We start from the raw sequence: 14,855 nt of genomic DNA, 5'->3' as shown, positions 1-14,855 counted from the left end.
GCAATAGTTTGTATTTCTGGGACATTTATATTGTGCAAGGAGTCATCATTTCATTCACAAATAATATATAAATGGACTACAATGTAGTCAAGATTATTATTGTTAAACTTTTGTAATGACTAGATTTGAAACTTCCAAAGGTAATTAAATTTCAGATTATGATTTAGTTGTTCTACTGGTTTTTGCACCTCTTGTGAATAGTTTTCTAATGAGTGTTTAGAAGCAATAACACTGCAAATCACCTACTTTAAAAAATAAAAACTTCTTTTTCAACTTGCCCTTTCATATCCAATACCTTTTACTATTTCACACCCTCAGTCTCTCAGGTTATAGGGCTGTTTTGTAATTTGTTTGTTTGTTTTGTTTTTCCAAAAGGACAATTCCTGGACAAAATGTGGAGCACTGCTTAAATTTCTGAACATAACCAGCTGGGGTCTTCTTCTAGAGAACACCCAGGGATCTCAGGGTAAACCATTTCTTCCCAGGATCCCTCATGGTGGCCCCATCTAACCATTTTGGAGACATGAACCCATTAATCTGCTTAAAGCAATTGATGCCCTACACAGGAAAAGACACACACTATTTTACACACGCTATTTTCCCAGAGGGTTTATGGATCCCATGAAGTCCAACCACAGTAGCCTTAAGGATGAATGGTCTCAGTTTGAATCCCTAGTCTAAGGTATTAGTTACTAGTAAACATTAATGTATACCCTTCCAGCTTTTTGCCTTCCAGACATATTTGCATTTTAACAAAGGGAAACTTGGCCCAGCTGAAGGGATTCAAAACTTACCTGTGGAATTTGAATTTCAGGCTGAGCAACAGGTGTGTAGTAGAGAAACTTGGGGCCAAGGGCAAGCTATTACTCATTTGTTTATTGTGTGGTCTATGTACTTCTTTTGACATTTTCAAACACAATTATGGCTCCATACCAACCCCCACCAACCCCCATGTTGAGGAATTAATGACTGGAATCCTGCCTAAATAAAGTTTGTAAGCCAGTATCATAAATATGAAAACAGATCACCCAAAGATTAACACACTGCTGTTTTACAGGAGGAAGATTCATACTATGTCAGTGAAGTGGGAGCCTATTTGACTGTCTCAAACCCAGGTAAGTAGTTAGAGCAGGTTACCCCACCAGCGGCGACACTGTGTTTCTGGTTAGTTCGTTTTTCATTCCAGTCAATTCATGACTCTTTGATGCCGCTCTTGAGAAGCAGACGAAGAGAGGAACCAACACTATAACTTTGGGCTGCTCACTCTATCTTCAGGTGCTTCAGTCTGCCCACATGCTGGTGAAGGGGACTGGACTGCATTATGTCAGAGATCATTACCAGCAACAGTGAAGAATTTAGTGACTTTTGGACAGGTTTGCTGTGCTAGTGCAGTTTATTCTGTACTCTCAGAGTCGTGCATGCTACGAGGATGTAGTTGTGTCTGCTAGGTGCCAAGCCCTGTCGTAGGCACGGGGATGCAGAATTATTCAAACATACAGTCCCTGTCCTCAGGAAGCTTACATTCTGGAAGTGGGGAAAGGACTATAAACAGACACATTAAATTATAATGTACAATGAAGTAGTGATGAGTTCTATGAGCAAGTACAAGCAGGGTGGGGGTAGAGATCACTAGGAAGACATTTAGGCAGGGCCTTAGGGAAGCCCTCAGGGACAGAAGGCCTCTCTAAGGAGGTGAGGTTGGAACAGAGTGATACCCCCATTTGGGGACATCTGGGCCTAGGAAAGGTCTTTCCATGTGGCAGGAACAACAGGTGCACAGGTCCTAAGGCATGAACCTGCTACTATGTCCAGGGACAGGCCAGATGAGGTCTGAGGGGCAGCCAGGCCGGAGCATGTAGGGGCTGTGGGCAAGGCAAGATGAGGACTTTGGATTTTTTATTCTAAGGGGTGAAAGGATGCCATTGGAGGGTTTGGGTGGGTAAATGATAGATCAAATGTACACTTATAAAGGTTCACTTTGGTTACTGTGTAAAGAATTGCCATCATGCAGCCATTTGAGAGAACTCCTACAATGTTCTCTTCTAGAAAAGTAAAGCTTGTACTTTTCTAGTAAAAGTAAAATCAGGGGATTTTCTCAGATGCCTCAATTGTTTCTCTGGAAAGCCTAGACTTAGATGACAAACCATTATTGAGTACTTCCTCTGCGCCAGGTACTGTCCTAAGTGTTTTCGTATGTTTCCTCCTATCTCATGACTGGCTTAAACTTACCTTATTAAGGAACTTACATTAAACAAACTCACCAAGACATGAAAATGTGAAGAAATGTTTATTTAAAACATTAGCTTTATTATATTGATATTGTCCAAGAAGATGTTGTCACTGGTCATTGGTTAGTGTAAAGATGTCATATTGAACAAGTCACTTTCCTAAACATTAGCTCTCCCAGATGAGTGGACTCATACAGGCTGGGGACTGAATATAGTGTATGCTAACAAATCAGCTAATGTATCACTAAGCATGGCAAATTTTAGCCAGTAATAGTGCAGTAATACCTCAAGAGTCAGGGGAAGGGAAAGCCAGACCAGAAACGAATTCAGAGGTGGAGGGAGGGGTAAAACAATTCTAGGTCCCAATAAGCAAGGCTCAGCAGCAGCAGCAGGAGCTGTGATAGTCACAGCTAGGGAGATGTTCATGTCAGCGGTGGTGGTGTCATTGGGAGCAGTACTGAGTTGTCATTATAGCAGTAATGGCCACAGTGATGTTACTAGGAGTGGTAATGTAGACAACCCTGGGATTTAACACATGACACAGTAGTGTATACAGATAACTCAGTACATGTAGGACATTTCCATGTGCAAATGTAAGAGTCTACAGTAAATACTACAGTAATGGCAGGGGACATAAGAGCATAGTGGTTAAGATCAGAATCAGATTGCTTGAGTCCAAATACCACTTACTAGTTGCATGATCTCAGGCAAATGTTTTCCACTCTCTGACTCTCTATTTCATCTGTAGAATGGAGACATTACTACCTTACTCAAAAGACTGTTATGAGAATTAAACAGGAATGTGCATGTAACGTACTTGTCCTGTATCCAGCACACAGCGAGCAGACCCTCAGTGTGGAATATTATCTCTACACAGGGAAATGCACCCACAGAGGCAGGAAAGGAGCTCCGTCCCTCACAGCCCATGGGTATTCCTTGGAGGCACAACTTTGGTTAGTTCACTGAGGTGCATAGTCCTGTCCTCAATCCCCTGGCTACTGGCATACCTTAGGTAGCAGCTGTCTCTTTGAGAAGACTGATGTTAAACCAAGGTCGTGATACTGTTTGAAAAATCAGAATGCCAACTGTTCATTTATTATGCAACTATTTCTCACGGCAACTGCCAAGGGGACAGTTGAATCCTCTGGCCAACGAATTTTCTCCTATTCAGGAAGCCAGAGTATAATCAGAGGAGTTCTTGGTGAGTATGAAGTCAGAGCAAATAGAGTTAATTATATAATTAAAATATTTAACCCTATCTGCCTTGAAGCATACACCTCCTTGAAAAGGGTGTAGTGGCCAAAACAGAGCCAGCCCTTGAGTGGGCCCTTCTGGTTCTAACAGCGCTCAACAGGCAGAGCTGGGCCCTCCCTTCTCTGTGCCGCAACCCCTCTAAGGATGGGCTTTACTCCTTCTTTTTGCAATATAAATACAGTCAGTCTGCTGATAGGCGGGTGCTCTGCTTGGTGCCGCAGCATGTCTCTGCTCTGATTCATTGAGAGTTCACGTGAGGTCTCAGAGAGCAGTCTTATTTCTGTTATTTCTGAAGGTTTTGTGGGCACTTCACTGAAGTCCCCAAAGCACTGACAATAGTCCCCACCAACTCTTCCCTCAGAAATTTAAAATAACTGAAGAAAACATCCCCAAAGTTCCTGTTTCAGTGGTACCACCTTCCAGTTCATGTGAGGTCGCCCCTGTGCGCTCCAGTCAGAGCCCCAGCGAAATCCCCCGAAAGAGCACAGGGTGGTTTTTGTGAGGAGGCAGAGCCCAGGAAGCCCCATCTGAAGGAAGGCCATTTAACTGCAACAGCTGGAACTCAGTGGATAGATGCCAAGATTCTTATATGTCTGTGTTTTACTTTTGTGATCTTTAGAGAAAATTTACCACGGAATGAAAAGTGCAGTGGTGATGTTTGAGACTGTGGTCGGGCATTCCTTCAAATGCGTGAGTGAGCAGAGCATCCAGCTGTCAACCCACCTTCAGCTGAAAACAATGAATGTCCGACTTCAAGCCTTTGATTTCAAAGATGACCACTTCGGAAATGGTGAGTTAAAGGTTGATCCTGGCACAGACATAAACTTCACAGGCCCAGGGGTAGTTTCAAGTTGTTATTGTTTGTCTGAAACTATAAAAGGGATGAGAATCACATGAGCTTCCTCCAACGATATGATTTCACAAAGCTTGAAGGGCCAAATTTTTCTCTGGCCAAACCACCCTCCCGCCATTCCTCTGTGAATCAAAACCAACCTCAAAATCAGATACCTTAACCCATTTATGTCCACTGCTCTCCCACTGCAGAGGACTTTCTTCTTGTCTGACCAAAACAGTCTGAGTCACTGAAACACATACACACTCAATCAATGAGTCAGAAACACCATCACTTTCCCTTTACAAGCTGTTAGTACTGGTAAACTTGGGTATATTTGGAGAATACTTAAAGATTCTGAATTTTAGTATTGCCTAAAATTCAAGATTTCAGAATAGATTCTTTCCCACTTGCAGAAGGAAAAGAGATGTCATAATTCAACATAGAAATGAACTCTGTTGAACCACCTCTTTCCAGTTGTGAGCTATTCTACCTGATTGGTGCTTTCTCATAGTAGTCTTGGTTTCCATGCAACTTCTGCTTTGGGTTTTAACCAGAACAGAGGGAAGCAGGTCCTAGAAAGAAGGCCAGGGGCAGACCAGGGTGATTTTCCAGAAAATGCCCTTTTCTACCTGTGGGGATAGCAGAGTTACAAGGATTTTTACGTATGTCCAGGAAGTGAACTTCAGTTTCTAGAACATCCATCTCCTACTAAGTCAATGACATTATGAGTCCCTCTCAATCACCATAAAGAGATTTAGTAAGAAGTTTAGCTGTGAATTAAATTTCTGTACTGTGAATCTTATTTCTCACTGAGTCACATTAAAAAGCTGGATATATGTCTGCAGAAAACTTCTGATAGACTTGCTGGAAACATGTAGCCAAGGAGAATTAAAGTGTTGCTTGCCTCGGATCTGCTGATTTTTGTAGGTTTTGTCTAAGTCTTTCAGTTGTTACTCTCATTTTGGACATTTACCTCAGTGCTAAGGTTAAATATTAAATTTTGCTGGTAGGTGTTGCCCCCTCTTTGTCATCTTGTCTCAAAACTTCAACTTGGGGAAACTCTTTTAAAAATTCATTTTGAAGGTTTGCAAAATCTCTGATTAATCATGTGATCTTAAACATAAGGTACACATGTGCTGTTCCTCCCCCTCAGAACCTCTCTGAGGCAGGAAGCAAGCAAGTCTGGGAAACTTTTTAGTGGCAGAGGTGAGAAATAAACCCTCTCCACAGCACACATCGACTCGATTAGCAGCACCCCCAGGGAGATGGAGAAAAGCTATCTTTTCACTTTTTCCTCTCCCTCCTTCACTGTCTCATATAAATAACACAAAACCTGTTCAATTCTTTTTTTTTTCACATTTTTTATATTAAGGTATCACTGGTATACACTCTTATGAAGTTTTCACAAGAAAACAATGTGGTTACTATATTCACCCTTATTATCAAGTCCCACCCCCATACCCCATTGCAGTCACTGTCCATCAGTGTAGTAAGATGCCACAGAGCCACTACTTGTCTTCTCTGTGCTACACTGTCTTCCCCGTGACCCCACGCACACCATGTGCACTGATCATGATACCCCTCAATCCTCTTCTCCCTTCTTCCCAACCCGCCCTCCCCCACCCCTCCCCTTTGGTAACCACTAGTCCCTTCTTGGAGTCTATCTGTCTGCTGCTGTTTTTTGTTCCTTCAGTTTTGCTTCATTGTTATACTCCACAAATGAAAGAAATAATTTGGTATTTTTTTCCACCTGGCTTATTTCACTGAGCATAATACCAACTCCATCCATGTTGTTGCAAATGGTAGGATTTGTTTTTTTCTTATGGCTGAATAGTATTCCATTGTGTATATGTGCCACATCTTCTTTATCCATTCTTCTACTGATGGACACTTAGGTCGCTTGCATATCTTGGCTATTGCAAATAGTGCTGCAGTAAACATAGGGGTGCATATGTCTTTTTGAATCTGAGAAATTATATTCTTTGGGTAAATTCCTAGAAGTGGAATTCCTGCGTCAAATGGTACTTCTATTTTTTAGTTTTTTGAGGACCCTCCATATTGCTTTCCACAATGTTTGAACTAATTTACATTCCCACCAGCAGTGTAGGAGGGGTCCCCTTTCTCCACTTCCTCACCAGCATTTGTCGTTCCTAGTCTTTTCGATGCTGGCCATCCTAACTGGTGTGAGGTGATATCTCATTGTGGTTTTAATTTGCATTTCCCTGATAATTAGTGATGTGGAGCATCTTTTCATGTGCCTGTTGGCCATCTGAATTTCTTCTTTGGAGAAGTGTCTGTTCATATCCTCCACCCATTTTTCAATAGGGTTACTTGACTTTTGGGTGTTGAGGCATGTGAGTTCTTCATATATTTTGGATGTTAACCCCTTGTCGGATATGTCATTTGCAAATACATTCTCCCATACTGTAGGATGCCTTTTTGTTCTGCTGAAGGTGTCCTTTGCTGTACAGAAGCTTTTAGCTTGATGTAATTCCATTTGTTTATTTTTGCTTTTGTTTCCCTTGCCCAAGGAGATGCGTTCAGGAAAAAGTTGCTCATGTTTATATTCAAGAGATTTTTGCCTATGTTTTCTTTCTTCTAAGAGTTTTATGGTTTCATGACTTACATTCAGGTCTTTGATCCATTGTGAGTTTACTTTTGTTTATGGGGTTAGACAATAATCCAGTTCCATTCTCTTGCATGTAGCTGTCCAAAAACCCATTCAATTCTACCTCCAAATTACTTCTTTTGTTCATTGCACTGCTTCAGCTCACCTTCATATTCCCATTCTTTGTGCTTCAAACTTCACATAAGATGCTCAAATGGGAGGATAGATGTCATGCTGTAAATGATAGATTCTACCAGAGGAGGAGATAAGGAAAAAATGAGCCTGTTGACAAGGAAAGTGCATGTACACTGTGGTGGTAAAGAGACACCAGCAGAGAGCCCACGGGGTCCGTGGAAGGCAGGGCTAGCCCAGGGCCGGGCGGCGGGACAGAGGAGTCCTGACCAATGGCTGGCATTTCAACAGGTGCCCAAAAACGCTGGAAAAGAACCGGCGAATGAAAACTCTGTGCCTTGTCAAAGAGAATGGCCATCCCAAATAATAGGGTCCAGATTCCCACATTCTCAACCCCTCCTCTCTACAATCCCAGAACTTGCACAAGGTTCCTCCGGTACCCAGAGTTCTAGGCTGTCCAGCAGCCCCTTTTGAATAGAAACCCTGTTTGAATAGAAAACTTTGACCACATGATTTGGTGCATGTGCCATTTCCAGTGTTGGGGAAGATGGCTCCAGGCCTTATCCTGGCTTGAGAGACAAGATACAGTTCTGAACCGGAGCAAACCAATGTTTCTCAGAGTTGGACCTGCCTCCCGGCTGCATCTGAATCACCTGGGCACCCCCTCTCTCCGCATCATGATTTCTTGGGCGTGGGGCCTGGGTATCTGCAATTTGACACACTCCTTAAATGGTTACAAGCCCTGCAAGTTTCAGATCATTGCATTGACCCTTTCCCTCTGCATGAACCCATCTGCTTGTCTGAGGCAGCAGGCGCAGGGCCTAGAAGCCCCATCTCCCCTTTGGTTTCCTTCTTGGTGAAGCTGAGGTATGCAGGGCAGTATCACTTCCCAGCGCTGTGGGCAGCCTGTAACACCTGTTACTCTGACTTCACTTGCAGCGGATGCCTGCTTCAGTGACAGAAACAGGAGAGAAGCCCCTCTGGCCGTGGGCCTGAGTATCACAGGACTGCTTGTCATTTTGCTAACAGCATGCCTGGTGGCCAGAAAGAGACCCACTAGAGGATATGAACGCATGTAAAGCCCCACCTTCTTCAGAATGTGCAAAGTTAAGGCCTTGGGAATTCTGGCTTCATATTCAGCCTGAGGTGAAGGGGTCTACTTCTCTAGTTCCCTGTCCCACCCTCCCAATGTGATTAGGAAACCAGCTCTGCACCAAGGGCCAACCGAAGGCTGAGTCAAAGGTAGCCCCACCGCATGTTCCACTGTTATCGTGGGGAGATGTGCCATGTGGGCTGGAATCCCACCCTCCATGCCTGATAACACAGGGCTGGCTTGAGAATTAGGGATGAGAGTCGGGGACAGGAGCAGGGTGCTTGTGAGAAGGAGCAAGCAAATAGGCCAGGGGAGATTGGTTGGGAAAGACATTTTCAAATTGTGCAGTGCTTTCTTACATATTTTTAAGTCTCAATATCCAGTTTTCCAAAAAATATTACTTTTAAAAACCAATCCATTTCAAAATAGATCCCAAAGTCATTTTAAACTCCTGGATTTTGCCCAATTTTTGATTTACTTAAATTACAGATGGTTTTAATAGACTATCATTTTTAAAAAGACATATTCTACACTATTTAATGTATTATTAGTGAAAAATAGAAAACTTTTCAACATCTCTTTTTTTAATGTAGAGCAATAGCGAAGATCTTGGCAAACGAAAGAGGCCCAATAAATGTTAGTTCTCCAATTCCTTTACCTTTATTGGTTGTCTGCCTGTTTAACACTTTTTTTTTTCCTGCTTCGTCTCTATTTTTCTTTGATTCTAGTCTATCCTTGTAAATTAGTTAGCACTCAGGCCACCAATGGTGGGAAGGCACGGCATCAGGACCATCAGAAATGTCAAGCAAAAGAGGTGGATCTACCTGCTTCCCTTTTTTAGCAAACATTTATTTAAAACAATTATAAACTAGGGCTTTCCTGAATGGGAGTGACTGATGTCTGGAGGAAAAGCTCTATTAAAATATGGCTTGAAATGTTATTCATGGTTTTCTACTAGCATGTACTGGTTAAATAGGAGATTTGGGGTTTTATTTCAGAGAAAAGGGAGAGTAATGGACTTCTGGGTGGTTTACCTGCTTTTACTAACAGGACGTTTTCTTGTTTGTCTGATGTGCCAGAGGTGCCATTCATTATTTGTAACAGGAAACTTATGAAAGTTGGCAACAGGCCTATAGCCAGTGCTTATCTAGAGCATGCGTGTACTGGCATTCCCATAAGGGATTTCAGCTCTCTCCACTTTCTCAGAAGTGAGCGAGTGAGGAGGGCACAGAGCAGTTTCAAGAGAGTTTCAAGAGTTCCCTGGAGATGCCTGGAGTGTCAGCACATTCTTGTTCCCTCCTTACAACAGGAGGTGTTGAAAATCTGGGATGTGAGGACCCAGTGTTCCCCAAAGCAACTCAGGTCTAAGAGGGAGGGCTTGGCTTTGGCAGGGTGCCATCTGCCTCCACCTCCTCCCTCCAACAGGTACCACCAGGTGCCCGGCTCCAGAGTCCCGCTCCCAGCTCTGCCTCAAGGGTGCTTGAAAGGTTTTATGCCGCAGAGCACAAGTTATTTACTCAGTGTGCCAGTAACTATACTGTAGAATGACATAAGGAAGGTTCATCTGCTACTGTGTGGAAATTTCTCCCAGGGCAGATGGATAAAGAAGTGGAATTAAAAGCAATAAGGGAGGGTAAGGCGGTTCTCTTAGGTTACATTTGCCTTTCTACCATCTTTAATGAGTTACTTGGAGTGACCGCTGAAACTTGGATTCCTGGTACCTACCCTTTCCACGCCAATTATCTTTAAAATTTCTTTGAATTAACATTCTAGTGGCCAGAAAGAGCAAAAATTTCATTTGAATGACTAGTAAATGAATGCCAAATAAGTTCCTGCCTTGCAGTCCTGCCTACTTTCTGCAGGGTCTTCCTGGGCGGCCCCCGAGGGCGACAGGGCTGGGATGGAGGCTGCAGAAACCCGACTGTGGGGAAGCAGGCTCCTTTTCCCCGTGAGGTTCTCCCTCGTGCTTGGCTGCACTTCAGTGGCCCCAGGCTCATTGCCGAGCGCCGCTTTTGTCACTCCTCAGGGTCGGGGCTGGAGGCTGCTGGGTAAGACTCTGGGAAGCTCTTCAGGGGGCCTTTTCTGATCCTCCTTGGCATCGCTCACCCCTTGCCTTGGGCTCTCCTGCTGCTTGCCCATCCAGCTGGTTTCAACCCAATTTTCCCCTTCCGTTGGGGGTAGAAAGTCCTAATTTTACTCCTCTTCCTGAAACCTATATAGAGAGAGATACTGAAATCTTCACTAATACCTACCTGGAGATAACCTATCCAGTGTTCATTTTGATATATTTCTCTCTCATGAATACTGTTTTACAAGCTGGAGGCATACAGAAAAAACACAATTTGGTATCCTTTTTACTTGTGCATTTTAAGCATTTCTAAGGTTCAAAGTATTATTATGGCTGTTATCGTGAATATACTATCAACATTATACAACTATTGTGTTGTTGAGAATTTTTATTGTTCCTAGGTTTCACATGTGATTGAAGAATGACATGAATTATATGCAAAACAAACACTGATTAACAAGTGTGTATGTGTACCTGAATTTTGGTTTTTCCCCATAGAATAAACTGTTTAAAATGGTTATAATTTATCCTTCAGTACTAATGCTTAATTTTTAAGAAGAAAGTGAAAACAAAAAAATTACATGTAGATGACATTTTTAAAATTTAAGCACTGCAGAAATATATGAAATGAAAAATTGGAGTTAAGATACTAACTGGTTTTTTCCTCACAAAATTTCTCTTCCTCATCATCTAATAGATTGAAAGGAAAAGAGTTTTTAAAGATCACAGTAGCAGCCAAAAAGAGCTAACCTAATGCAATAAACTTTTTAAACTGGTGAATAAAAAAGAAACAAGATTCAGAGGAAGAGTGGAGACAGTTAGCAGAGCTGGGCTCCTAACCCTGCCTCCCCCAGCACACCCATCCCAAGATATTATGACTAAAAATTTGAGTTGGGAAGAAGAGAAATGGGAGGCAATCTGTTAGTGCTTATCTTTCAAAACAGTCTTAATAGACAATGTCTAAACTGGAAACAGAGTTTAGAAAACATATCATGTCTCTAATATATTTTGTAACCTCTTAATGCATTTCATAATCTTTTAATGTATTTATAATCTGTTCTTTAAACCTTAAAGGAATTGTTCATGAAATATTTCCTGTTACAAAGAAACATTTATTTCAAGTGCAGTAATTCCTCCAGTTTTATTTTAGCTCTTTTTCTTCTGTGAAATTCAAGCAAATTTAAAATGAACATTTTGACAAAATAGCACTTGTATGATACTATTTTAATAAAAATGCTTCTATTTATTTTTCTACCCATCTATCCCTATAATTGTGAAGAACAATACCTGAAATAATGTTTGTCCATGTTTTGGCAATGATAATTTCTGGGTGGGTGGTTTTTCAGGTGACTTTTTTTTACTTTCATATTGTGCATTTATGAATCACTGTAATTAGTTATAATGTGCAAATATTCTTAAAAATAGAATGATTTTTCTTTAAGCATACACATGCACATACACACACACTCGTATGTACAGAGGAAGATAATGCTTCAAAAGGTTTATAGTAACTAATTCAAGTGGAAGAAATGTGGTGATTGGACAATTATTTCCTTTGTGTACATTTCTGCATTTTAAAAACATTTAAACAATGTCATATTCACTAGTACAAAACTATATGGAAAGGAGAAGTTGCCCTGTACTCCCCCAGTCCTTCCCCAGCTTATTGACTATCTTTTCAATACAGGCACTCACACACATTTGTTTGGGTTCATGTGATGGTTTACAGATTTCAGGAAACTTGCCTGTCAGTATATTGAGATCTACCACATTCTTTTTAAGAGCTACCTTATGTTCTATTACATGGATGTACCATTTTAAATCTTTGATGGATATTCAGATTATCCATTTTGCTTTCATAAAATGGAGATTAGTGTAACATATCTTGGTATATTTACATGACTATTATCTTTAGTATAAATTCTCAGTGATGGAATTGTTGGGTCAATAGGTATGTACTTCATATTTTGTTTTAATATATCTGTATGTTTTTCCAAGTCATTTTAACATTTGTCAATGTTCTTTTGCAGCTATGAAATATATATATTTACTTTTAAAATATATGTAAATACCAAAATTAACATGTATTCCGAAAGTGCTTATCATGAAAAGCAACGTTTGCTTGTCCTTCCTCTAAGAGATAAAGCGCTTTAAACTAATTTCAACAATTGTTTATGGTAGCTATCTCCATAATTCTTTTAAAATGTATTATAAAGCTTATCTTACTATTTGTTAATCTATCAGCTTTAACCTTCTTGTTACGGCAGATAAGATTCAATACTCACACACCATCCCTTTTATAGTTGTAGTACTATGTTTTGTTAAATCAATAAGGTATATATTGTTATAATTACCTAAATGTTGCCCACTGCCAAATCAAATAAGGTACGACAAGCATAGTTCCTGTTTTGTTCAGATTTTGTTTTTTTCCTGGAGTTTCTAATTGCCATTCACTCTCCCCCAGCCCCTCCTGAATCTTTTTTCTTGGACCTCAGGTGAGAATTGGGTTAATGTTGATCCTTGGTTCATTTCAACATTTGTTCATGCAAGGATCTCATGGATATATCCTCTTATCTATCCTTGAATAAGATACAGGTACGGTTTTGTGTTTATTTGTACTCAGTCAGGTTCCCCTTTTTTCCCAGGGCTCTCCGTCTTTCTCTAGTTGAGACTGATTGCATTTTAAATGAACTTAATGGAATTCCATTCAGGATTCTGTCATGGAATAAAGAAAAACAGCGTTTTGACCAATTTGCAAACTTTCGCTTTTAAGATCTCATAAATAATTAGGTCTGTTTTCTAATATTTTTAACTCACTAAATCCATAGAAAAGAACTTGGAGTGTGACAAAAAAAGTTTTATAAAGTGGATAAACATCACATGTTTTCAAGAGATCATGTGTAATCTAGTGAAACAGTCTCTTATGTGAGCACATCCCACTTTGCAGAGATCATACCTGGAAGAAAGTGGGGGTAACAATTATTAAATATTTAATCCTCCAACAACCTTAATTGCTTCCCTTATAAATGAGGAAATTGAAAGGTTAAATAACCTGCCCAAGTTCACAGAGTCAGTTAGTTGTGGAATTAAAAGTACAGCCCAGGTTTGACTCCAAAGCTCTTATTTTTCCCTTTCTAGCCTGCTTTCTGGTTTGCCCTTACCATACTTTACCTGTGATATTGTATTTGTTTTTTTCTCTTAGTGGATGAGTGTTCCTCCGACTACACAATTGTGCTTCCTGTGATTGGGGCCATCGTGCTGGGTCTCTGTGCTGTGGGGTTGATTGTCTATGGAATCCGCCTAAAGCGAGAATCATCTGGATACCAGAGAATCTAATTGGTGCCCAGGGGAAAAGAAAAGAATGGAGTTTAGAGAATTCATTCATCATTTCCAGGATGTTGGGCACCTCCCTTGGAGTGGAGGTCCTTCCAATAATGCAAACCACCATCTTTTACAAAACAGTCATTTCTGATTTAAATTCAAGCAGTACATACATTTCTAAATAATTTTTGTTCATGTTATGAAGACCTAGCAGGTTGTTTAAGAGTATTTTCTAGTTTTCCCCAAAATATTTTAACTGAAGTCAACATTTGAGATACATTAAATTAACACAATGTATGTAAAGTGGTTTATGCCTTTAAATTACAAACCAAAGTGTTAATTGTAATTAACACTACCTGTGTTCACATTGGGGATTTTATCTTTCATCTTTTCCTTAAAAATGCCTCTGCTTTGTCTACAAAATGGACTTTCAGTGCTTTTACTATCTATGTTTTATATGATATACATATACCTAATCCGCTTACCTTCTTTCTACTTTGAATGTTTTTTAAAAATCATCAAAAATGACAGTATATCACAGGTTGTCTAGGTTTTTTGATGTGACACCAACAAGAGGAACAAATCATCTTATATTTTTATCTTGATGATTCCTGCTCCAGAATCATTAAAAACCAAGAATTAGGCTATTAACAACAGAATTAAATAATAAGCAGGAAATGATAATAATGGCTCCCAAATTATTGGATTCATGTGCCAGACGCTAGGCTAAGCAGTATATATACATCTCATTTAATTCTCGTGACTCACAGATGGGTGAAGTCAGACTTAAGGAAATTCATCATTTAAGTCATGCAGATGATAAGGGCAGAACCAGAATTTGACTTCCCATGCATCTCTTTCCAAAGTCTCTGGTCTTTTCACTACACCAAGTTGCCTTCAACAATGACACTAAGTATGACCCAAAGCCTCACACCAGCATATGTTCCCTTTTTTTAAATTTGTTTTTTAATTTTGGTATTATTAATCTACAATTACATGAGGAGGAACATTATGTTTACGAGACTCCTCCCTTCACCAAGTCCCCCCACAAACCCCATTACAGTCACTGTCCATCGGTGTAATAAGATGCTGTAGAATCACTACTTGTCTTCTCTGTGTTGCACAGACCTACCCATGCCATGCCCCCCCACATTATACATGCTAATCGTAATGCCCCCTTTCTTTTTCCCCCCGCTTATCCTTTCCTTCCCACCCATCCTCCCCAGTCCCTTTCCCTTTAGTAACTGTTAGTCCATTCTTGGGTTCTGTGATTCTGCTGCTGTTTTGTTCCTTCAGTTTTTCTTTGTTCTTATACT

The 14,855-nt window shown here is 40.5% G+C and overlaps 1 protein-coding gene across 3 annotated transcripts in view; it reads left to right on the top strand.

Moving 5' to 3' along the window:
- The window catches only part of LAMP3 (lysosomal associated membrane protein 3), a 36,291-nt gene that overhangs the window by 16,237 nt on the left and 5,199 nt on the right, over positions 1-14,855 (top strand). For 2 of the 3 annotated variants that reach the window (XM_036926700.2, XM_036926699.2), the window contains exons 4-5: positions 1,058-1,115; positions 4,102-4,272. In XM_036926700.2, the coding sequence (XP_036782595.2) occupies positions 1,058-1,115; positions 4,102-4,272 (229 nt within the window). Of the gene's footprint in view, positions 1-1,057; positions 1,116-4,101; positions 4,273-13,420; positions 14,557-14,855 lie in introns of those variants that run through there. The other variant, XM_036926698.2, reaches the window with a different exon arrangement.

Source organism: Manis pentadactyla, chromosome 1, assembly GCF_030020395.1.
Source record: "Manis pentadactyla isolate mManPen7 chromosome 1, mManPen7.hap1, whole genome shotgun sequence".
In the NCBI taxonomy this organism is placed as follows: domain Eukaryota; kingdom Metazoa; phylum Chordata; class Mammalia; order Pholidota; family Manidae; genus Manis; species Manis pentadactyla.
Note: the sequence above shows the minus strand (reverse complement) of the source record. Positions and strands in the feature narration are given on the sequence as shown.